Source organism: Dictyostelium purpureum (genome assembly GCF_000190715.1).
Source record: "Dictyostelium purpureum unplaced genomic scaffold DICPUscaffold_119, whole genome shotgun sequence".
In the NCBI taxonomy this organism is placed as follows: Eukaryota; Evosea; class Eumycetozoa; order Dictyosteliales; family Dictyosteliaceae; genus Dictyostelium; species Dictyostelium purpureum.
Window position 1 is genome coordinate 1 of NW_003519456.1, and position 25,166 is coordinate 25,166.

Here is a 25,166-nt window from a genome sequence, read left to right on the forward strand (position 1 = left end):
GTTCTTCTTTAGTGAAAAGATCGACAAAGTTTTTACACTCTCCAATTAATGCTTGGGCCTCTCTGTTCTCTTTAACTTCATTTAGCATTGATAAACCTTTTTCCATTAGTTCTTTGGCTTCTTGCTTCTTTATTACTGTATCTACGAATGCTTTGCTGTGTTGGAAAAGCTCTTTGCCACTCTCCAATTCTTTAATTTCACTTAATAATACATTTGATTGTTTGATTAATTCTTTACCAGTATTTACAATTTCAGTTTCGTCAAATTCGTCAAAATTAACTTCTTTAATTCTTTCTTTTATATCATTTACAATATCATTATTTTCTGTATTACCATCATTATTTTCTTCAATAAACACAACTTCTTCATCATTTTCAATTATTATTTTTGAATTATTATTATTATTTCTTTCTGACATTTTTATTTTATTTTATTTTATATGGTTATTAATAAATAAAAAATATAATAATTATTTCGGATATTATTTAAATTACTATATAAAAAAAAGGTGGTGTGTTATATTTGCTTTATTAAATAAAATTAAATAATAAAAATTAATTAATTTTTTTTGCTAAGTGGGTTTGTGTTTGTGTTTGTTTTTATGTTTAGGTTTATATTTATATTTATATTTATGTATATTTGTAAAAGAAATAATTGTAATTACTAATATTATTTAGATAATTATTTTATTAACCCCTTTTGTGTTATTGTTTAAATTATAAAAAAAAATTTTAAATTTTTATTTTTTTAAAAAATAATTTTTCAAAAATTTTAGAAAAAAGAAAAAAAAAAAAAAAAAAAAAAAAAAAAAATAAAAAAAAAAAAAAAAAAAAATTTTTTTAAAAAAAAGTTTTGTTTGGGGCAATATAAGCAATTTTTATTAAAAATCTTTATCAAAAAGAAACATTTGAGATACAAAGAACAGTTAGTTTTTGTCTATATGGTATTCTGGGGAGTCTTTGTCTCTGGGGCCCCCAAAAAAAAAAAAAAAAATAATCATTTAACTATTTTTTATTATAAAAAAACCCTGAAAAAATCTGGATTTTTTTTTTTTTTTTTTATTTTTAAGAAATTTTTTTATAAAACATATAAATGGTTATGGAAAGAATATTCCGTTCTTTTTATTTATCTTTTATATTTTTTTGGTGTGAATACAATTTTAAAAAAATATTATATTTTCAAACTAAGAAGTAAATCTTGGTTTTAAAAACAAAGAAATATTTTTGAAAACCTGCAAATTATAAAATAGATTTTTACTTTCAATTAAATAAAAGTGGTGGCAATATTTGAAATTGTTAATTTAATTATAAGTTATTTAATGTGTAGCTACACATATCCTAGTGAGAGTCTCAACTAGAGTCAATCAAGTAAACCTGTGATCCATGTTGTAATGCCTTTATAATTATATATAGTTTGAATTTAAAAAAATTGATATAATTAAAAAAAAAAATAATGTTCTTTTTTTTTTCAATTTTTTTTTTCAATTTTTAATTTCAATTTTTTTTTTTTATTAAAAATTAAATATTTTTCTTTCATAATTTTATATTATTTATTATGTGATGTATAGGATTAATATTGATAATGGGAATTGTAGTATTATAGATAACAGTAATAATAAAAATAAAAATAAAAATAATATTCAAAAGAAACTTAAAGTTGAAAATAATCAAGATAATAATAATGAAAAATGGTTTTTTAAAGTTTTTAGAGATAAATATTTACTAAATAAAATTTTTAATTTCATTCATACTTATGAATGGATTATGGTGGATCCCCATGCAAGAATACAGTATAGTAATAAAAAGAAATTTAAGGATATCGATTCATTACAATGGATGTTAGAGAAGAAGCAGTTTCCATTAATTAAATGTAAATTAGAAGCTGGTGAAATAATATTCAATGATATTAAGGCGAGTCGGGATAGGTCTTATGGATTAGAGAATTGGATCTATAATTACAAAGAAAAAAACGAAATGGAAAAGGTATTCAAATTAATTTTATCATCAAATTCAATATATAATAAGGAATCATTGTTTCAGAATCTTCATAGATTTGATGAAAGGTTAATCAGTATTGTTCTCAATGATCCTGTGTGTCCCATTCAAATATTCCCATACAATATCTATTCTGCTTTTAAAGAATCAACATTAGAGGTTATCAACTTTCTATTAGAATCATTTTTTTATAATAATAGTATCAGTTCGGAAATATTCAAAAGTAGAATCATCAAATCAGTATTTAAAATTAAAAATATTTTTAAAAGAGATAGAGTTTTACAATTCATTCTAAGTAAACCAGATTATTATACACCAAAATCAGTCTTTTCATCATCACCATCATCATTAAATAACACTTTTGGAAATAATAAAGTTTCAATTGAAAAAATAGTTTATCAAGTAATATCAATAGAAAATCAAAATAAACTATTGAATTTAAATTTTTATAAAATACCAAAATCATTACAAAATATACAAAATAATTTAGAGTCAATAGTAAATAAATCTACAATAGATATGGATAATAGTAGAATAGTAGAGTTAGATAGATTACTTCGAAATGATGAAAACGGGCTAAGTTTTTTAGATTTTAATGGTTCTAAATTACTAAAATTAGAAAATTTAAAACTATTTTTAAATAATAATAAAAATAACTGGAAAGGTATTACCAAAGAACAACTTTTAATTTTTGAACTAGAAATCGCTAGGGGGAAATGTATCTCTTTAGATTTCGATTATATATTTTATTTCGAGTCAGTGAGTGACAAGTTAGAAAATAGCTATATTAAATCAAGTTTTATTGAAACAATGATTAAAATATCAGTAGACTATTCAAGCAATAAGGATTTGGTTTCTCATTATAAAGTAGTCAAGAAAATGCCAGGGTCTAGATATTTGGAATTTTGGACCCAATTTGTAAATATGTTCCCCGATCCAAATCTCCCTATTGAAGTTAAAGATAAAGAAAGTTTGGATTTCTTGGTTAAGAATAAAGAAAAGCTTGGTATGCTGACTCGGTCATTCTGGTACTCAAATTATCAAATATTAGAATATGGGTACACAGATTTTTACGAAACCTATCAAGATACATTTGGAAGGGCAATTGTTACTTGTGACAAGGACGAAATTGGTAAACTAGTTTCTAAATTTGGTAATGCAGATCCTCATTTAAAAAAAGTTAGTTTTGTCAATGCTAGTCCCAAATACAAAAAAGCAATCGAGTTTTTCAACTATTTGGTATCAAATAATTTTCTGGGAATGTCATATCAATGCTTAAATCACTTCACCAAGCCATCAATACCAAGCAAATATATAGAAAAATTTAAAGCTAATTTATTCAACAACATTAATGGTGATACTTTAAAAAATAATAATTATTTAAAGGCATTGGTCAAGATTTTCTTTTTAATTCTTTTAAATGGATCAAGAAAAAGATTAGAGCTAATGATATTGGGTTGCAACTTTAATCCTATCATCCAACACCACGAATTGTTTATTGAATTTATAGATACTTTTAATCCAGGTTCATTTTCTCCAAAATATCGCGATATTCCAATTTTTACCTATAGATTTTCAAAATATATAGAGTTTAATCAATACTATAAACCCTATAAAAACATTGTATCAATGATGGAATTGTTGATCATGAATTATATCGAGGAGGAAAGAGCACAAGAACCAGTTTCAAACGTTCAAAAAGGATTAGAGTTTGCAGTGGTCGGTTTATTCAAAGCTTTAATTAGAATCAAAGATGTTCCAAAAGAGATAATTATTGATGCTTATCAGGTGATCAATCAAATTTCGGCTATACGAATACCAAATTCACCAATCTTTTCAATTTATTATCTTTCAATAAGATCACTGAAATTTATAAAGTATATTCAAAGTTTTCCATATTTCTCAATTTCATTGTCAAGTTCATTAAATCAATATGGAATAATGGATGAGTTTTCAATGGGGACCTATACAGAAGATCCTAATGAACAGCTAGTCGATATAAAACACCGTTTCGATCCACATAAATTATCTTTCAAAGCAATATTTGGTGATAATTATAGAAATATAAAGGCAGTTCCATTTGATGAATTATTGAAGAGTTTAATGCAAATGCTTTCTTATCCGTATCTTACCCAGCAAAAATATCCAACTAAAATCACTTTTAGTAATATTATAAATGCAAATTTAGAATTTTTATTGGATATAAATAGACCAGATTTATTTATAGAACATTTACAAGATACAATAAAAGGTAATAAAGAGGTCCAGTTTTCACTCACTAGCATAGTCATAGAAAAATGCCTTGAAAATGGTGATGTTTTACTAGAAGAGCTCCTGCAATATCCCCAGCTTTTAGAATGTTGGCCACCATATTCATTTAAATATGATTATAAATACTATGACAGGATTAAAGATTTACAAATTGCCATTTCACCATGTATTACTTATGATTTAATGATCAAACATCCAAATATAGTTTTTTCAAACGAAAAGAAATTTAAAGATTACCTCAACAGAATAACTACAGTTGAGGGATTTGCAGAATACATTTATTCAATTATTGTATGTATTCCATTCAATAGTTTTACTGTGTTATTAAGAAACTATCCCGATTCCCCTTTAAAGCCATCAAAGAGATTGATCGATATAGCAATATCACATAGAAAAATTTTATTTTTAAAATTTCTTTATCAAAATAATTTAATAGATGATAATTATCATAAAGATGATCAATATAGCAAATTAATATCATATTTAAAATCAAATCTTTCTAACAATAATGGCTATGGACGTATAGATTGGATTAAATAGTTTATAAATAGAACCCAAAAGCTTTGGTAAAAAACTACTGCAATTAATAAAATCTTTTTTTTTTTTACCATTTATTTATTAATTTATAATACATGATGATTTTTGTTTTTTTATTTGGTCATTTTTATTTTGATCCAGAGTTCTAGAGTCATTATTTTTAATTTGTGTAAATAATTCTAAAAGTGATGAATCTAAATTTAAATTTTCTTTTGAGGAAACTTCGAAAAATAATGCTTTAATTGAGGCAGCATATTCCCTGGCTTGGTCGGTATCCACACACTCTTTATAGTTTGACTGGTTCCTTAAATCTGATTTTGTTCCCAATATTAGTATCGATGGAATGTAGGCTTTATCAGGGCTATACTTTTTACACTCTGGATACCATATGCTTTGAATTGAAGAAAATGATTTTTTATCGGTAATATCATAAACAAATATGATTCCATTAAGGTTTCGGTAATATGCACTTGTTATTGTTCTTAATCTATCACAACCTCTTGGATGGTCCCATAATATAAACTTTAAAGATTCGTTATCAATTTCTATATTTTTAACTTTAAAATCAATACCTATTGTTGCTATATAGTTTTCCGTAAATTCACCATCAACATACTTTAAAAGAATTGAAGTTTTCCCAACTTTAAAATTTCCTACTAATAAAACTTTAAATTTATTATTATTATTATTATTATTATTATTTTTTGTTGACATTTTTAAATGATAAATAATAAAGTTTTTATTAATTTCTTTTTTGATTTTATATATACAAAGTGATTATTATTTTATTCCCGCTACCATTATAAATCTTTTTAATAAAAAAACTATAAATATTTTTTTTTTTTTAAATTAAAAAAAATTTTAAAAATTAAAAAAAAATTAAAAAAATTGTAATTTTTTATTTTTATTTTGGTTATTAAATAAACAAATTTATAATAATAATATAATATGGGTGATGAAAAAATCATATTAAAACCAAATAATGCCGGTTTATTAATTTTAAGGAATCAAGATTTAAATGGTAAAACATTAACAAATGAAACCATATCACCATTAGTAAAAGAATTAATAATAGAGAATGGATTTGACCAACCAATATTACCAAATATTATTCCGCTATCAGTAAAGAGTTTAACAGTTTCAAAATTAACACATCCATTAGTAGTTGGTTCAATTCCTTCAAGTATAGTAGAGTTAACTCTTAATGAAGAGTTTGATCAAACTATTGATTCTGCAAATTTGATAATACCAAATACAATTAAAAAACTTACTCTCTTCAATCATAAAGTTCAAATTGGAATTGGTGTATTACCAGAAGGTTTAGAAGAAATTGAACTTAAAGATGGTTATAGTCATCCGATACCTATAGGTTGGTTTCCTTCATCTGTCGAAACACTCCATGTTGGCAATATTAAACAACCTTTAGTTGAAAACTTAATTCCTGAAACTATTCAAGATTTATTTTTAACAGAAAATTTTAATCAAATATTTAATCACAACATAATACCACCAACTACAAATGTTATATATTTTTAAAGAAAAAAAAAAATAAAAAAAATAAAAAAAATAAATAAAAATAAATAAAAATAAAATAAACTATAGGTTTTGTTTGATCAATTATTCGAAACTTTATTTAAAAAATTAAAATCAAAAACTGATAATTCCAATAAAAACATATTATGAAGAAAAACCTATAAATTTTAAATTTTGTATGGTTAATATTTTTTTTTATTTTTTTTTATTTTATTTTATTTGTTAAATAGATTTACCTTTTTTAATATTGCTAATTGGTATTGTTGGATTTTTTGGGTTGGTTACAAAATAATTTCTGTTTGGTCCTTGGCCAATACCTCCACTTGAGTAATAACTGTTACTAATTCTGCTAATCATTTGTTTTTATAAAATTTTTGTTTTTTAATAATGAAACTAAAAATTTAAAAAATTCTAATTATATATATTTTTTAGATAGATGCACAAATAAAAAAAAATATAAAAAAAAATAAAAAAAAATAAAAAACGGTACCAGTAACCTCTTTGTCAAAAAAACGGGGTGACATATGCAAAAAAAAAAAAAAGTGAAAAAAATCCAAAGCTGGTATGTTACTTTCTTTGAAACCAAAAAGATTTTTATTTTAAAATAAAAATCTTTTAAATTTTTGGTTGAGTGTTGGGAAAAATAAAAAATAAAAATAAAAAAAAATATAAAAATATAATATTATTATACAAAAATAAAATAAAAAAAAAAGAAAAAAAAAGAAAAAAAAACTAAAAAAATTGATGATCATTTTAAAAATACATTTTTATTTAATAAAATATTTTAATGATGTTTGGTTTTTTTTATACGGTTAACTTAAAAAAACTAATTTTAAAAAAAAAAAAGTATTAGTATTTGAATTGGTGGTCAAAAAAAATAAAAAAGATAATACTATTTTTTGATGGAGTTGTGTTTATTGTAGCTGTACTAGTACTAGTTGTAGCAATATTTCTTACGGCAAATCCTGATTGAACGGTTCTCATTGAACCTCCACCCATTCTTTTCATTTTTTAGATTATATATATATTTGTTTTGAATAAAGAGAAATAAAAATTTTGATTAGAAAAAAAAAATAAAAAATTTTAAAATATAAATTTTTTTTTTTTTTAAAAGAAAAAATAATTAGGAAGTGGGAAAAAAATTTGATTTTTTTTTAAAAAACAAATCTTGATTTCATCGATGGTGTTCATGTACAAAATAAAAAGATTTAATCTTTTTTTTTTTTTTATTGTTTTTTTAAAAATTTTAAAAAAATATTGTAAAATAATACATTATAATACTAGAAATAAATAGGAATGTTTTTGTTGAACGGTTTAAGAAATACATGGATTGGGTTTAGGAATTATTAATTGATTTTGATGGGTTAATGACTTTCTTCTGGATGTGGATATTGTAATATTTTGGGTTTCGCTTGTACTATAAATACTAGTATTATTATTACTAACACTATTATTATTATTTATTACATTATTATTATTATTATTATTATAATTGGCATTGAATGATGAAGTTGTGGTTGCAGTGGATATTGGGGGATTTATTATTTTAGAAATACAATTATTATTACCATTGGTATAATTATTATTGGTTATATTATTAATACTCATACAACTATTGTTTAATGTATTTTGATTTTGTTTTTTTGTTGTTGATTCTTTTTTATTTGATTTACTAAGTTTATTTGCAAATGAATCTAGCTTTGCAAAATAATCTAAATAATCTGGATAAGGGCAAGAAAGATCAAATTGTAATAGGTTTAAAAATGAAATTTCCAATCTATTTAATTCGTCTCTACTAACGCCACCAATTTGACTATAGTATTCATTATTATAAAAAATATCTATTGAAAAAAAAACACAATTAATTCATGTATCTTTAAATTAATATTTAAATAACTATACACTTACCATCTATATATTTTGATGCCACCATAATTGAAGTTATTAAAAGTCTGTGAATATTTAAACTATTGACAATGAAACCAGTTTTTTTAATAATTCTATCTATATAGACAGCAATCATAACAAAACATTCTCTTGAGCAAGGTGAAAATTTAACAAGTCTTGTTAAGTAATCAAGAATTGAAAATTTTGGTACTTCTCCATTTGGTGATACAAATAAATTTGAATGATATTGAGAGCCTGCTTTTAATAAAATCTAAAAAAAAAAATAATTAGTATTTTTTAATTTTATGCAAAAAAAAAGTGGCGGGTAATAATTTAAAAATAAAAAACCTACATTGTCACCTATTAAGGGTAGTTCAGTAAAAATATGGAATAAGCTATAAAATATATGTGATTGACCTTCTTTTAATTCTACACTTTTAATATTTTCTAAACCATCTCGAATAATATCTAAAATTGTTGGAAGTTTAATTGGTAATACTAAATGATGAAATGGGTGATTATATAATGAACTATCTGGATATTTTTGTGAATAATATGGATCTGATTTCATCAAAAGGTATTTTGCATTTAATCTTTTTTGATATTGATTCATTTTTTTTTCTTTTTTTTTGTATGAATATATTTTCTATTTTATAGATTTATTATTTTATTGTTATTCTATTATAATAATCTATTTCAAAAAAAAAATAATAAAAGAAAATTTTTAATTATTTCTTTTTTATTGATTTTTTTAAAAATATAATTTTGGAAATAATAATTAATTTTAAAAAACAAAAATAAAATAATTAACACAAACACACAAATAATTTGTTAAGTTTAAAAAATATTTTTTTTTAATTTTTATTGTTAGGGTTGTATGTTCTAGTTATGTGTAGAGTGGTGAAATTTAAAAATTATTAAAAAAAGACAATAACATTAAAATTATTAATTATAAATTTGTATTATTTTGGGAATATTTTTTATCTTATTTAATTCCTATTATATATTTTCTAAAATAGATTATAATTATTATTACTATAATTATTATCACCAAAAAAAAAAAAAAAAAAATAGGTTTTTATAATTCTTTTTTTTTAAAAAATAAAATTAAAAAAAAAAAAAAAAAAAAAAAAAAAATAAGGATTTAAATAATTCTAAAATAATGTAAAATTATCTAATTAATTTTAATTTTGCTATTATTAGTTTGTGAGTTTGGGCGAAGAAGTGTTTATATATGTCTTGGCTGTGTGGTTGTGGTGGTTAAAAGAAAATATTATTAAATTTAAATCACATAGTCGCAATATTACACAAAATAGGTAATTTTTTAAAAAAAACCCCTATTCACACACAACACCCAATGTTTTTTACTTTTTTTATATTTTATTATTTAAACAATTATTAAATTTTTATTATAATATGTATCTTTGGATTATGTGTGTGTTTTAGTGTTATGTGTGCATTAAATATTTGAATTTGTGCCTTAATAATTTAATGAATAAATTTCGGAAAATTTAATTTATAAAATTAATTAATTTTTTTTTCATTATATGGGGGTAATGGAGAGATATCAATAATTTTTTTTTCTTTATATATCTATATTTTTATATTCTTATTATTTGTGTGTTTTTTTTGAAGACTTTTTATTTTATTTTATTTAAAAATTTTATTGAATTATAAACAAACCTTATTTAAATTATAATAATATATGGTAATAAATTAAAAATAAATATTGGTAGGGAAAATATAAATGTATATATGCATATAAAACAAAAAGTTTTTTTTAAAATAATACTTTTAAATTTTAAAAAAAAATATATATAAAAATAAAATGAAAATGAAAAGAAATGGAGATAGTTGGGTATTTTAGGGGAACGCTGTAGTGTTTGTGTAGATTGTAGGGAGTTGGTGAGGGGTACCATTTTTTTTTTTTTTTTTTTTTTTTTTTTTTTTGGAACCCTATTAATTTATTTATTGAATATTTTCAGGATTTTCATTATTTTTTTTACCGGGATTAATTTTTATTTCTTCTAAGGGAGCCAAAAAGGGTCTGAATTACCATTAATATTTCCTGGAAAAGCTCCCTTAGCTTCTTAACGCTATTAAAAAAATATTATTAATATTATAATAATATTATTATTACGACGATTATTAGGATCATTATTGTATTAGTAGTAGTGTATTATTAAATAGGGGGGGAGAAAACAATTAAATTCCTTTAAAAAAAAAAATAATAATTATTTGCATTGTTGCTCATATTTGTTGATTTTTATTGTGTAGTTTTGAGATTCTATGGTTTTCTGTATTGGTGTCGGATAGATTACCAAATAGTTGTTGAGCGAGCTTTTCTTTTTCTGGATCTACAGATGTATTTTTTATTTGCTGTTGTTGCTGCTGGTGTTGTTGGTATTGTTGGTGTTGTTGATTTTGTTGGTTTTGTTGGTTTTGTTGTTGTGGTTGTTGGTGTTGTGAGGCAGAGGCAGGTGGTGCTTGTGATTTACTTCCTACAAATCCTTGTTTAGTCCATAATACTTTATTTGGTTTAGGTAAACTTTAAAAAAAAAAAAAAGTTAATAATAAAATTTTTATTATTTTAAAACAAAGAAAAATAAAAAACTTACCCTAGTTTAGTATGGGGTTGTTCAGAAGGCATTGATTGGTTATTTGGATGAGTCTGTGGGTTTTGAGTTTGGTAGGGCTGTATTTGTTGTTGTTGTTGGTTACTAATTGGTACCAATGACATTTGGTTTTGTTCATGAACGAATTGTTGTTGTTGTTCATTATTCATTAATAAAAGTTGTTGTGATTGTTGTTGCTGTGGATTATTTTGATGATATTGTATTTGACGTTGATTTTGTATTGGTGTTTGATTGTATAAATTAAATGGGTTTGGTGGTGGAGGATATTCAAAATTTAAACCCTTTTCTGCAGTACCTGAAATTTCATTTGGTATATCAACTAATGGTGTATTCTTTCTCTTTTCATATGGCTTATATTTCTTTCCACCTTTTTCGATTGATTTATTTGCATAACTGTTTAAATTTTTAAATACTTGATCAAACTAAAAAAAAAAAAAAGTTAATAAAAGTTTATGCAAAATTATTATAAATATAATAACTTACATCAATATCTTCACAGTAAGCATCTAATGGTAAAATTTGATTAATTAATTTCTGATCTTTCAAAATTTCTTGTAATTCAAATGAACGTTGTTGTGATATTAAAGATTTTGAAGTGTTGAACTTTCTAGTTAAAATTTCTAACTGAGGAGTTGATTTACCACCTAATTGGGCTGCTAATTTTCCAATACACATAATAATCCATGACTTTGTTTCACCTTGATAATCTTTTTCAAGAAGATCACATAAATAATCTATAATTGTATTTTCGATTACAGAATTATTGCTTACTACTAGATTTGAATACTCTGAAATTACCCAACTCATAATTTTAATATAAATATCTGAATATTGTTGTATATTTAATTGTTGGTTATTTGATTGCTGTTGTTGCTGATGATGTTGCTGTTGATTATTTAATAAATTATTTAAAAATATTTCTGCAATGTGATGTTTGATTTTGATATCATCCTCTTCTGAAACCAATTTAATTAAATTATAAGCAAACTGTTGATCGTCATTAATAGATATTGAATTTGGTATTGAAAGAATTGTAGATATGGTGTCAATATACCATATATCATTTGGTGAATATTTTTCTGCTAAATGGGTGATTTGATTGACTAATTCAGATTTAAAATTTTGATCATTTGATAAAACTAATTGCTCTATTAATTTTGAGCAGACTGGTACTATATTGCTTTGGTTGGTCATACGATAAAGTAAATCAAAACTCTTTCTCTTTAATGTTTCATCGGAGGACTCTAATGATTCGATAACTTCAACTTGGTAAGGTAATACTAATTTTGGTGAAACTTTGACAATTGAAGTTAATGCTTTAATACCAAAATACTTTAAATTGTTGTGTCTACTCTTTAATAATATGGAAAGATTCTTTGAGCACTGTTCAATTAATTGGATATTTGGATGGATAGAGGTAAGAGTCTTGATTGTTTGATAAAGAATAGCAAAACCAACATTATTTTTAAACTTTTGAGCCTGTTGCATTGTGAATAATAATACTTGATACATATGATTTGATGAGTCTACATCATTGATTCCGAGATTAGCTAAAAGTTTCAACAAGTTTATTTGTAACCATGGATGGTGTATTCCGTGATAGATAAAAGTATTTGGTAATCTTCCCTCAGCAACTTGTTTTAAAATTCCTACAAAACTTGGTACCAAATCTATTAGAATAGGAATATTTTCTGTATTGTTTGAAATATCTAAAAATATACAAATAGAAGCAGCCATAACGGAAGGATCACGATCGCATAGTGATTGTCTTAACTTGTCATGAACTTGATCATCTTCTAAAAATGAACGGCCAACCAATTTATAGAATCTGTGTAATACATTAACTGCTTTCTTTCTGACAATTGATTTTTGATGATTTAATAGCTGTAATATCTTTTGCATGAATGCGGGTATAGTGTCACGATCTACCAATTTAGTCATTGCGGTCAAAGCTGAGCAAACCTCTAAATAATTTGCACTATTTAAACCCTTTAATATTGAATTTACTGCCATAATTAATAGCTCGTGTTTCTCTGGTAAACATAATGATAATGCTAAATAACCTGTTCTTTTATTTAAAATATTGCTATCTTGAGTCATATTTAATGCCTGAATATATCCAAAAGGTACCTCGTAACCCAACATATGACAATAAATCATTCTAATTAAACATTCTCTAATTTTTTCTTTCTTTAAATTATGAAAAAAAAGAGATATTAATATAAAATAAAGTATTATTATAAAATATAAATTTCTTTAACTTACTGTAACATCTTTGGAAAATGTTTGTTTTAATTTCTTAATTTCATTATTAACTATATATAACTCATCTTCTCTTGATGTTGATTCGCCAATACTTTTAACCAAGTCATAAAAATCTAAATCCAAAACTCCTTTAATTGATTTGAATCCATTAGGTATTTGAATTTTAGAACTTTCTAAAAACTGTACAATATTTAATGTTGATAAATTCATTTTAATTTAACATATATATAGTTTATTCTATTAATTTATTTCTATTATTAATATTTAATTTTATAAACGATTATATATGAAAAAAAAAAAAAAAATGGTATTTATTAAATTAGGGAAATAAAAGGTATCAATAAAAAAAAAAAAAAATTTTGAAAATATTTGAAAATTTAAAAAAAAAATTTATAAAAATAATTTTAAATAATATTTTATTTTTTTTAAAACAATACCTTTAAAAATATAATATTTGAATAAAACAATTTTTTTTTTTGTAAAACTTTCTTGGAAATGAAAAAAACCTTGTTATAGGAAAAAAAAAGATAAAAAAAACTTTTCAATGAGATGATTTTTTAAAATATATATTTTATAAAAAATAATTTATTATTTTATTTTTTTGATTTTTTACCATATTTTTCTGCTTTTCTTTTTTTGTTTAATTTTTTGATATGTTTTGGAATTTTGTTCTTTCTTCTTTCTCTGTTCATTTCTTTGACTAATTTCTTACGATCTTTCTTTGGCATATCCTCTAATTTAGTTTTTGTTTCTTCATCCATACTTTCTGAATCATCACTATCAGAGTTATCATCGGAATCGCTGTCTGAATCTTCATCTTCGTCTGAATTGCTATTGTCGTCCTCATTATCAATGATATCTGGTCTTTCTTTTACACTTTTTAAATCTTTATTTAAACCTGTAACACCTTGATAAAAAATATCTTGACCTTGACCTTTTTGAATCTTTGTCATATCCCTATCCAAATCAATAATTTGATCTAAAGTACGTGGAATATAAGCATTTCTAAAAACGGATTCTTGAATTTTTTGTTCATCACTCATATCACCACGAGATTGAATTTTTTCCAACATTGTTTCTAAATATTCGTCCATATTTGAATCGGTAATAGTTAAATCTGTGATGAATTCAAAGAGTTCTTGAATAAACATGGTTGCTACTTCCTTTTTTCTAAAGAAATCGGTGACATTGGTGCAATCCATACGAAGGAAATCTAAAGAGTGTGGATGATCGTGCTCTACCGATTGACTTACATCGATAATGTAAAGGGTGTTCTTATAGTACAACATATTGTATTCACTAAGATCGGCATGAACCAATCTACATTTGTGATAGAGGGTTCTCATCATTTTGATACAATCGAGATAGAGTACAGCAAATTTATCTTGACTAACGTTGGCATCTTTTAAACGTGGAGCAGCATAACCATCCTTACCAATAAAATTCATAACCAAAATATGATTACGTAAGAGTAATGGAGTTGGGCATGGAATACCAGCAGTCTTTAAACGTGTAAGATTACGGAACTCTTTTTCAGCCCATACTTTAACCATCTTTCTTGGATTATGTTTGCTGTAACCACGTCTGAAACGGAACTCACCAGTTACATAACGGTCACGATCCTTGAATACCAAAATACTAGTCTTGTAAACTTTAATTGCACGTTCTTCACCAGCGTGTGTAAATGCATGATAAACATTAGCTTCTTTACCAGTTGAAATACAACCATTAATCTCTGTAAATACACCTTTATTAATCATTTTAAAAAGCATTAAACGTGTTCTTGGATCTAATACTTGTTCTGTTGTTGCACGATCTTCTTTATCTACAATACGAATACCTTGTTTATCATCTTTTTTTTTAATTTCTTTAATTGAATTTTGTACAGAGTTTGGTAAGCTTCTATGTTCATCATCGATAATTCTTTTACCTCCACCCATACTCATACTATTTATATTAATTTTACTTTGATATTTTTGCTCTAACATTGCTGCTTTTGGTTGTAATGCTCTATTTAACGAAACTGCTCTCTCTCCTAAAATTCTATCTTCGTCTTCCTCTTCTGAATAATCTGAATAATCTGAATAATATTCTTCATCAGAGTCATAAAACTCAACTATTTCATTTTTATTACTACTATTGTTATTATTAATTGTATTATTTAAATTTAATTTTTCTAAATTATTATTTAAATTCTCCATTTTTTAAATTTTCTTTATATTATTATTATTATTTGTGATATTTATGACTATTTTTTCTTTTATACTATTATATTATAATAAATTATATTATATTGGTTTGGGATTTAAAGTTTATTATTGTTATAATTATAATTTATAATTATTTACAATTTATTTATAAAAACTAAAATTAAATAATTTAATATTAAAAATTTAAATAAAAATGAAAAATATTTTTTTTTCGTTTTTTTTTTGCTAAAATTCATAAAAAAAAAAAATAAAAAAAAAATAATAAAAATTAAATAATTAAAAAATAAATAAAAATACATAATAAAAATTAAATAAATAAAAATATAAATAAATAAATAAAAAAAATAAAAGATTTAATTTTTTGAATGTGTTTTTAATTTTCTTTATTTATTTTTTTACTTTATTTTATTTTACAAATACTTGATGAATATTTTTAAATGTTTGATTGTTTGTAAATAAAATTGGATTTGGTAAAATTGTAGAATTTAAAGCTTGTTGAATATCTTTGTCAAGCATTAAAGAGTTAATATTGTTATTATTAGTAGTATTGTTTATATTATTGTTGGTATCCAAAGTAGGAATTGTAATTGAGGCAATTTTGTGTGGAATTGATTCTTTTAACATTCTAGATTGATTTGCGTCAGCATAGTTATTTAAACCAAATTGAGAAGAGGAAGAGGAAATGAAAGAGGTAATTTTAGATTGAAGTTGTTTAACTTTTCTTTCTTGTTGTTTTAATAATAATTTTTGATTTTCAATTTCATTAGCATTGGTTTTCTCTATTGAAGATTGATTATTGTATTTAGCAGATAAATCTAAAACTTTTGGAGCAGCAGTGCTTTCCAAGATATTGACCATCATATGGTTAACTTGTTTAGAGTATTCAACAATTTCATTAAATTTGATTTGTTGTTTCTTTGATTGTTGTTCTAAAATTTGTTGGCTGCTTAATGATGAGGAGGATGTAACTGGTTGTGGTGATGATGCTCCTGGTGTGCTGCTTACTGATGATGGTTTGTTATTGCTGTTTAATGACAATAATTTGTTATTATAATTTTCAATTAATTTTAATTCTTGTAATTCTTTAATTGATTTTTGAGATTTTAATTTCAAGTTTTCATTTCTTAAGAATCTAATGGATTTCTTCAATGATAAGATTTGAATGTCATCGACTGAACGTAATAACTCTTGATTTGCTAATGCAGATGGTGAAGCAGGTGCATTTGCTTTCTTTTGGAGTTCAGCTTGAAGTGAAATGATTTTATGTTGTAAAAGTTTTGAATCATGTTCAAGTGAATTCTTTTCGTTACGAAGTTGAGCAAGTGCTTGACGGAATGTCTTTTCATTTTCTTCACGAGATTTAATTTCTTTTTGAAGTTTTTCGGTTACTTCATTTTCAGATTTTTGAAGGATTCTAATTCTCTTGTCGAATGATTCCTCTTTACGTTTTTCTTCGATAAGTTCAGCTTCTTTGGCTTTGATAGTTTTAAGATTATCTAAAAGTTCTTGATCTTTAGTTGAAATGATATCTCTAAGTTGACCAACTTCGCCTAATGATTGTTTAAGCTGATTGGCTCTTTCGGTCCATGGATGTGTTTTTTCTAATGCTGCTTTGTCTTTTTCGGAGAGATTGAGATCACCTGCAATAATGGATTCAACAACGTCGCTTAATTGAATATTCATTCTATAGAATACTTTTTCTAATGATGATGAGAGTTTGGATTCTTCTTCGTCATGGTGACCATCAATTTCGATTTCATCATTGTTTTGATTTTGGGAGACTAATAAATCACATTTAGCTTGAACTCTAATATTCAAATCTTCAATGATTGCACTATTTGTTGGATCTTCTTCAATCTTTGGAAGTACTTGAATGATTTCGATGAGAATGGATTTACAGGTATGTTCGGAGCTCTTTAATAAATCACGAACGATTGATGATTGTGAGAGGTATGGTTTGGTGAGAAGATTCTTTACAACTTTTCTACAAACTGATAATACAGTAGACATTTCTTTGTGTGGGAAAATGTTTTGGTTTGAATTTGTAACTGATACAATATTGATGTCATTGAGCATAATTTGTTTGATGTTATATTGAATACCTAAAATATAGTTTAAGAGGATTGACCATTCTGGTTTAAAGATGTTGCTTTCTTTATCACCAAATATGTTTAATAAGAGTGAGTCTAATCTTTGACAAATCTTTTCAAGGTCTTGACCGTTATAGGAGGAACCAAATCTTTCTTGTTTAATGAGATCTAATAAATGATCGAGTATTCTTTCTTGGTTTCTCATATCCTTAACAGATCTACCAGAACGTAACCATTGGTCGGCTTGGCATCTTTCAAGAGTTTCTGTTAGCCAGGTGGCAGAGATGGCTAAATGTTCGAGGATGTGAATGATTTGAAGAGAATGGGCAACTTGGTTGGATGTCAAAGTTTCATCGGTGGAGTCACTAACTTTATTACCAATCTCTTCGACTTTATAGGTACGATTTAAATAACGTTGGGCTAATTCTGATTTCAAAATGACACGTTTTAATAATAAAAGCATACTAATAGCATCGTTATCTGATTGGAAAGTTTGTTCTGGTAAGTATTCATAGACAAATGATAAATGAACTTGAGACTCGACTGATTTGTTCTTTTCCAATTGATGATCGATTTCGAGTGCGGTGGCTTTGATAACTTGGTTTTGGAGTTGAATATTCTTGCTGAGCAATTGTTGTTGGATTGCACTCCATGACGAGTTTTGTTCAGATTGCTCCTCTTCTTTTCTTCTAAGCTCTTCAAGTTTGTGTTGAAGTCTACCAACAAGATCTCTGAATTGCATAATGGTTTTGTCGTTTTCTTGGCTCTTAATTTGAAGATTGGCTAATTGACCATTGAGGTTAAGAATTTCAATATCTTTACTATTGACCTCTAAACGAAGTGATTTTTCAAGAGCAGCTTGATTGTCGCTAAGTTCTTCTGAAAGATCTCTGAAAGATTCCAAATCGGCTACAGTTGCTTTTAAATCTTCTACCTCTTCGCTCAATTCTAAATTTCTTTCGGATAGATCGGTGACAAGTGATTCACTATTTTCAGCATCTTCGAGGGCTTGTTTTAATTCAATGACCTCTTCAACTTTTGCAGCCAATTCTTGTTCGAGACGATTTGATTTATCATTGAGTGCCATAAATTGTTTTGTAATACTTTCAAGCTCTTTACTCTTCTTTGACATTTCGTGTTTGTCATTCATTGTGATATCACGAAGTTTAACCAATGCTTCTTTAAGTTTTTCGTTTTGTTCTTGTAAAACTATAACGTCAGTTGGTAAATTTTCATCAACACTTCTATTGGGTCTTTCTTCTTGTAATCTAAATTTCATGGTTTCAAATTCAATTTTCATTAATTCTAATTCATCTTTAACCTCTTCACATTCTAATGTTGTAAATTCTAATTTCTCTTCTGTAACTTCTTTATCTAATGTTAATAATTCTAAATTTTCATTTAATTGATTAATTTGTTCTAATAAATTTTGTTTTTCCTTTTCAAATTCAATTTTTTCTTTATTTTTTGATGTTTCATTTTGTTCCTGGATAAAAAAAATTAAAGTTAATAAAATTTTTTATTTTTTATTTTTATTTTTTTTGATAAATATATTTACCTCGTTTTTATGTTGATTTTTTAATAAATTTTCATTTTCTTTTTCTTTTGATGAAATTGTTTTTTCTAGTTGTTGAATTTGTTTTTCAAGCTCTTTAATTTGTTTATCTTTGTTTGTAGCGGTATCTTTTAATTTCTCTTTAAGTGAGTCAATTTCTTCAGTTGATTTGATTTTAAATTCTGTTAATTCGTTAATTGAATTCATCATCTTTTCAATGTTTGCTTGAGCTGCAGAGTTTTGTTTTTCAGTTGCTAAAGATTTGTTTAATAAGTCATTAATTTCTTCTTCCTCTTCTTCATCTTCGCCTTGAACAATTTTAGATTTCTTTTTTTCACTTGATGGTGTTGCTAAACTTGTTGGTGGTGATGGTGATGGTTGTGGTTGGGTAGAAATTGGTTGGTCTGGTTGTTTTTGTTGTGTTTGTTGAGGTGGTTGTTCAATAGTATTGCTGGTGGCTGCTGGTTTTGGAATTAATGATGGTCTTGAGGATGATGAGGATGGTGGTCTTGGAATTTTAGATGGGGTTTGTTGTGGTTGTGGTGGTGGTGCTGTTGTTGTTGTGGTTGTTGTTGTGGTTGATGTTGGTGATTCAATTTGTGGTGATGGTTGGATAGTTGTATCATCAATTTTTTCAGGTGGTGGTGAGGTTGTGTTTTGGGATGGTGATGTACTGGTTTTATCAGATGTTGATGGTATTGTACTTGGTCTTCTTAATCCAGATTCACCAGCAGGTTTTTTAACTGCCGAAGTTGTTGGTGTAGGGGTTGATGATGAACCTGTTAAACTTGGTCTACCTTTGCCTAATGATGATGGTGGTCTAATACCAGTTGATGATGGTGGTCTTATACCAGATGATGCTGCTACTTTTGATGGAGTGGTAACTGAAGGTGTTGGAACTGGTAAAGGTGCATCAGTTAAATCAATTGATGGAGTTGTTGGTGAACTTTCTTGTATAATTGCCATTGGTGGTTTAACAAATAAACCATGAAGTGGTTTACATTCAAAATATCTTTCGCCTTGAACTACACCATCATTTTTACCATCTTTTATTATTTAATAAATATTATTGTTAGTATATCAATTATTTTAATTATTTCTTTTATGTACATATTATTTTATTGTTATACATACTAGGAGTATCTAATTCTATACCAACCCAACGACCAGGACTGAACTTTGTCATACCACAATATTTAACAGTACCTATACCCAATTCTGGCTTTCCACTGATTGCAACTCTTGTTCCAATTGGAATTGAAACATTATCTGCCATTTTTTTTATAGATTATTAAAACTATATATAAACAATATATTATCGTCGTGCCTTTTTTTTTTTTTTATTAATTTAACATTAATGTTATTATTGTTATTCAGTATATATATATATTATAAAAGCTTAAAAAAAAAAAAATAATAATTTGTTGTCTCTTCGAAAATTAATTTAAAAACAACTTTGAATTACTAAAAAAACTTTTTTTTTTTAATATAAACTATAGTTTTTATAAATTAAAAAATGATTTTCTATTTTGAAAAAAAAAAAAAAAATATAATTTTAAAAAAAAAAAATATTTCAAAAAAAAAAATTTTAAAAAATTAAAAAAAAAATAAAAATAAAAATAAAAAATAAAAAAAAATTATAATAACAGAGACATTAATCTTTTATTTTTATTTGTTGTGATGTAAATTAAGTGTATTTGGTAATTGATTGGACTATTTTTTTATATTTTCATTGTTAACTGTTTTGAGTTTAAAGATTTATTTTATCCATCTGTAAAAATAGCATGATTTCTCTTTCTTCAATTTGGGTTAAATAAGTATTTTTAAATTTAAACATTGTTTTTTTTTTTTTTTCAATTTAAACATTATTTTTTTTTTAAATTAAAATGTTATTCAAAGTTTAAATATTGTTTTTTTTTTAAAATTCAACATTGTTTTTTTTTTAAATTAAAAAGTTATTCAAAGTTTAAACATAGTAATAATAATAAAATAAAATAAAAAAAAAATTAATAGTTTTAAAATATATCAAATTTGTTTTTATTTATTTATTTTTAATTATTTGTATAGAGTTCTTTTAAAATACTGTTTTAAAACCAGATGGTATTGGTGAAAGAAAAACCACATCAGGACACAACCATATAATTTTTATGAGCATTAAAGGTAGAAATGCAATAAATCCAAACAATATTACATTTTCATTTTACCCACCAACTGTTTATGGTTCTCCCTGTAAAAGTGATAATCGTTTAATAACAATTTGTTTTTTTTTAAATTAAAACTTTATTCAAAGTTTAAACATTGTTTTTTTTTAAATTCAACATTTTTTTTTTTTTAAATATAAACATTGTTTTTTTAAAATTTAAACATTGTTTAAACTTTGTATAACGTTACTCAAAGTTTAAACATTGTTTTTTTTCTAATATATTTTTATTTGTTTTTTTTAAACATTGTTTATTTTTTTTAAATTGAACCAAAAAATTTTGGGTAGCATTTTAATTTAAAATAAACAATGTTTAAATTAAAAAAAACAATGTTCAAAGTTTAAATTTAAAAAAAAACAATGTTCAATGTTTAAATTTAAAAAAAAAAAATTTTTTTTTTTTTTTTCCTTTTTTTTTTTTTTTTTTTTTTTTTTTTTTTTCACATAAATATTAAATATTAAAATATTTTATAAAAATATTTTTTTTGATTTATTGATTTAGTTTTGGAAGTATATAGAGTTTTTTTTTAATAGTACAAATGGGTATAAATAATTGTTTGTTTTTTGTTTTTTGTTTTTTTGTTTTTTGATTATTGATTATTGATTTTGTTTAATTGAGTCTAATCAGTTGGATTACTTCCACAAAATATACTATAAAATAATTTTTTCTTTAGACTTAATTTTTGTTTTTTATCTTTATTGTTACCATTATTATTTTCATTATTATCACTATTTTTATTTTTTTCATCTCTTTTTGATTGCTGGTTGTGTCTTTTAATGCAACGTACCAATTCGGAAAAACATTCTTCTACATTGGTTTTGTTTTTAGCAGAGGTTTCAAAGAATGGAACATTATAATACTTTGCCAATTCATTTCCTTCAACAGTAGATACTTGTCTTTGACTTTCTAAATCAACTTTATTGCCAATTAAAACAAATGGAAAGGAATCTAGCTCTTTGACTCTTTGAATTTGTTCAAAAAATTCTGGACACTTTTCAAATGATGATCTACAACATATATCATATATAATTAAAAAACCACTTCCATTACGTATATATTGGTCTCCTAAAAAATAAAAATAAAATTAATATTATGTGTATTTAAATCATATAATATAAGGATCAATTTACTCATGGCTGAATAATCATCTTGACCAGCAGTATCTAAAATATCCAACATATACTGAGAACCATCAACCATGCATTGTTTTCTATAGGAGTCTTCAATAGTTGGATCGTACCTAAGTTAAGCAAATAAAACAACAGTTTGTAAATATGGATTCAATATTTATTATATCAAAAATTATAAACTTACTCTTCAACGAAATGATTTTGAAAATAACGAATAACCAACCTTTTTAAATAAAATTATTAGTATTAAAATTTTTTTTTTTTTTTTTTTTTTTTTAATTTTTATCCACAAATTAAATTTTTTTACTCACGCTGTTTTACTAAATAAATATTTAAAGAAAAAAAGGGTCAATATTTTTTTAAATAAAGTATTGAAAAATAATGTAGTATATTATAGTTACCCAATACCACCCGCACCAAGGACTACTAATTGTAATCTTTTATTACTACTATTATTATAAGACATTTAATTTAATCTATTAAATAAATATATGTATAAAAGTTTATTTGTAATTTATATAATTGTTTTATTTATTTTTTTTCTTTATAAAAAATTTTAAATTATTTTATATAAAATAAAAAAATAAAATTTTGTTTATATTATTATTATTATTATTATTTATGTTTTTCTTTTTAAAAGTGTGAGTGGGGTGATCTCTCTCTTTTTAGTGGGTGAAGTTTTGTGTTATTGTGTGTTCTATATAGTTTCAAATAAATAATGTTGATTTAATGAAGGGATTGTCTTTGAGATCACATGTGTTTAATTAATTAATAGATGTCTGTTTGATAAATATAGTTTTTATAATAATTTTGTTTTTTTTTTTATTTTTTTTTATTTTTTTTTTTATTTATATAAAACAATTATTTGATTTGATTTACATATTGTGGGTGTGCTATATAATTCAACATATCAATCATTAACAATATGAGATTTGGTTATTTTTGATTGATAATGTTAATTTTTATAAAAACATATTATGTGTTCAAAATTATTGTTTTTTTATTTTTTATTTTTAATTTTTTTTTTGATGAAAAAAAAAAGATAAAGAAAAAAGAAATAAGTTAAAAGAATAAAAAATAAACAATGTTTTAAAATTGATTTAATATTGGACCAATTTTAAAGTGTTATTTTAAATAAAAAATAATTTATTGATCCATATTTTTTATTTTATTTTGGAATCATTGAGAAAAAAAAAAAAATTTAATTATTTGATCTCTGGTAAATAAAGGAAATATTTGAAAAACAATAATTATTTAAAATTATCTCAAAAAAATAATAAAAATAAATAAAAAATTATAAATTATAAATTTTATTTTATTTTTTTTTATTTTTTTTTTTTTTTAAAATTTTTTTTTTAAAATTTTTTTTTTAATTGTTTATAAAAATTAATTTTTAATAAAATATAAATATTATAGTGTTAAAAAATAAAATAGAAAATAAAATAAAATGGAGACTATTAATACAATGAATAGTGCTCCAGGCAATCATATTAAATCAATTAAAAAATCAACATCAACAAGACTTATTTATATTGTATTTTTCTTATTAGTTTCAGTTATAGCATATGTTTTTAGTTATTGGTCATTCTCATGGGTCGATAGTTTAGATTGTAAGTTTATTATAAACAATATCAATAACAATATTATTTTATAACAAATAGAAACACAAATAATAAAATAAAATAAAATATAATAATAAAACAAAAAATAATAATATTAATATGACAAATATATTATTTTAGTTTTAAAAGTTTGTAGTAAAGAGGATAATGCATGCGTTGGTGCATTATTAGTTTATAGATTAACATTTGGATTAGCATTATACCATCTTTTATTAGCAGTTGTAATGATCGGAGTAAAGAGTGGAGGTGAAGGAAGAGCAAAATTCCAAGATGGATATTGGCCAGTTAAAGTTTTAATGTTAGCAGGTTTAATTACAGTTTCATTTTTTATACCAAATAAATTCTTTGTAGTCTATGGTTGGGCAGCAATTTTTTGTGCAGCAATTTTCATATTAATTCAATTGGTTCTCTTGGTAGAGTTTGCATATTCACTCAACGAATCATGTGTTAGAAAGATTGAAAACGAAGGCGAAAGCGGAAAGAAATGGTATGTCTTATTATTCGTTCTCAGTTTTGGTTGTATCATCGCAGCAATTACAGGTACAGTTTTAATGTTGGTATTCCTTGGTAAAAGCTGTTCTATCAATCAATTCTTTATCGTATTTAACATTGGTATCTCATTAATTGTCGGAGTTTTATCAATTAGCGAAAAGGTTAGAGAATTTAGACCATCAAGCGGTCTCTTCCAAAGTGGTATTGTAATGTTGTATACAACTTATTTAATTTACTCTGCTATAATGAGTGAACCAGCAAGCAAATGTTCAACAATCGCAAATGATCATCCAAAACAATCAACAATTATTATTGGTGCTCTCTTTACAATTATCTCTGTTTGTTATTCTGCTTTTAGAGCAAGTGACTCTAATGAATTATTAGGTCAACATCAACACTATGAAAGTATTCCAAATGACCCAGATACTGAAACTACTGGTATAGCCGATGACGAATGTGAATGTACAGCATACAATTATTCATTCTTCCATATTACTTTTGCTTTTGGTGCAATGTATATTTGCGAACTTTTAACAAATTGGGCAACACTTTCAAACGTTACCTCAACTGCTCTTTCCGCTTCCGTTGATACTGGTATGGTATCTGTTTGGGTTAAAGTTGTTAGTTCCTGGGTTGTTGTACTTTTATATTTATGGACATTAGTAGGACCATTACTCTTAAGAGACAGAACTTGGGATTAAATTATACATTATAATTAAAATAACAAATAAATAGATAAACAA

At 24.2% G+C, this 25,166-nt stretch overlaps 10 protein-coding genes across 10 annotated transcripts; 4 read left to right on the forward strand and 6 right to left on the reverse strand.

The window, feature by feature from the left end:
• Positions 1 to 36: 36 nt before the first annotated feature.
• On the reverse strand, positions 37 to 418 carry DICPUDRAFT_78830 (uncharacterized protein; the record flags this gene model as incomplete). The annotated part of the gene is made up of 1 exon (XM_003287961.1): positions 37 to 418. A coding segment is annotated over one exon (382 nt), but the record flags the coding sequence as incomplete, so codon positions are not given.
• A 1,258-nt stretch (positions 419 to 1,676) lies between these two features.
• Positions 1,677 to 1,913, forward strand: DICPUDRAFT_24144 (uncharacterized protein; the record flags this gene model as incomplete). Its single annotated transcript, XM_003287944.1, has 1 exon — positions 1,677 to 1,913. A coding segment is annotated over one exon (237 nt), but the record flags the coding sequence as incomplete, so codon positions are not given.
• A 60-nt stretch (positions 1,914 to 1,973) lies between these two features.
• DICPUDRAFT_152192 (uncharacterized protein) lies at positions 1,974 to 4,805 on the forward strand (the record flags this gene model as incomplete). Its single annotated transcript, XM_003287945.1, has 2 exons — positions 1,974 to 3,000; positions 3,046 to 4,805. 2 exons carry the CDS (start codon positions 1,974 to 1,976, stop codon positions 4,803 to 4,805), a joined length of 2,787 nt encoding a protein of 928 aa, XP_003287993.1.
• Positions 4,806 to 4,883: 78 nt separating this feature from the next.
• DICPUDRAFT_78832 (uncharacterized protein) lies at positions 4,884 to 5,516 on the reverse strand (the record flags this gene model as incomplete). Its single annotated transcript, XM_003287962.1, has 1 exon — positions 4,884 to 5,516. One exon carries the CDS (start codon positions 5,514 to 5,516, stop codon positions 4,884 to 4,886), a length of 633 nt encoding a protein of 210 aa, XP_003288010.1.
• Positions 5,517 to 5,858: 342 nt separating this feature from the next.
• Positions 5,859 to 6,311, forward strand: DICPUDRAFT_20605 (uncharacterized protein; the record flags this gene model as incomplete). The annotated part of the gene is made up of 1 exon (XM_003287946.1): positions 5,859 to 6,311. A coding segment is annotated over one exon (453 nt), but the record flags the coding sequence as incomplete, so codon positions are not given.
• A 1,338-nt stretch (positions 6,312 to 7,649) lies between these two features.
• On the reverse strand, positions 7,650 to 13,333 carry DICPUDRAFT_55169 (uncharacterized protein; the record flags this gene model as incomplete). Its single annotated transcript, XM_003287963.1, has 5 exons — positions 7,650 to 8,029; positions 10,544 to 10,770; positions 10,841 to 11,280; positions 11,342 to 13,048; positions 13,124 to 13,333. The coding sequence occupies 5 exons, from the start codon at positions 13,331 to 13,333 to the stop codon at positions 7,650 to 7,652; spliced, it is 2,964 nt and encodes a 987-aa protein (XP_003288011.1).
• Positions 13,334 to 13,716: 383 nt separating this feature from the next.
• Positions 13,717 to 15,063, reverse strand: DICPUDRAFT_33395 (uncharacterized protein; the record flags this gene model as incomplete). The annotated part of the gene is made up of 1 exon (XM_003287964.1): positions 13,717 to 15,063. The coding sequence occupies one exon, from the start codon at positions 15,061 to 15,063 to the stop codon at positions 13,717 to 13,719; it is 1,347 nt and encodes a 448-aa protein (XP_003288012.1).
• A 625-nt stretch (positions 15,064 to 15,688) lies between these two features.
• On the reverse strand, positions 15,689 to 20,254 carry DICPUDRAFT_94545 (uncharacterized protein; the record flags this gene model as incomplete). Its single annotated transcript, XM_003287965.1, has 3 exons — positions 15,689 to 18,909; positions 18,982 to 20,024; positions 20,113 to 20,254. 3 exons carry the CDS (start codon positions 20,252 to 20,254, stop codon positions 15,739 to 15,741), a joined length of 4,356 nt encoding a protein of 1,451 aa, XP_003288013.1. The 3' UTR covers positions 15,689 to 15,738.
• Positions 20,255 to 21,798: 1,544 nt separating this feature from the next.
• On the reverse strand, positions 21,799 to 22,775 carry DICPUDRAFT_168758 (uncharacterized protein; the record flags this gene model as incomplete). Its single annotated transcript, XM_003287966.1, has 5 exons — positions 21,799 to 22,244; positions 22,310 to 22,419; positions 22,494 to 22,532; positions 22,621 to 22,629; positions 22,711 to 22,775. The coding sequence occupies 5 exons, from the start codon at positions 22,773 to 22,775 to the stop codon at positions 21,799 to 21,801; spliced, it is 669 nt and encodes a 222-aa protein (XP_003288014.1).
• A 999-nt stretch (positions 22,776 to 23,774) lies between these two features.
• DICPUDRAFT_33388 (uncharacterized protein) lies at positions 23,775 to 25,124 on the forward strand (the record flags this gene model as incomplete). Its single annotated transcript, XM_003287947.1, has 2 exons — positions 23,775 to 23,919; positions 24,052 to 25,124. 2 exons carry the CDS (start codon positions 23,775 to 23,777, stop codon positions 25,122 to 25,124), a joined length of 1,218 nt encoding a protein of 405 aa, XP_003287995.1.
• Positions 25,125 to 25,166: the final 42 nt, after the last annotated feature.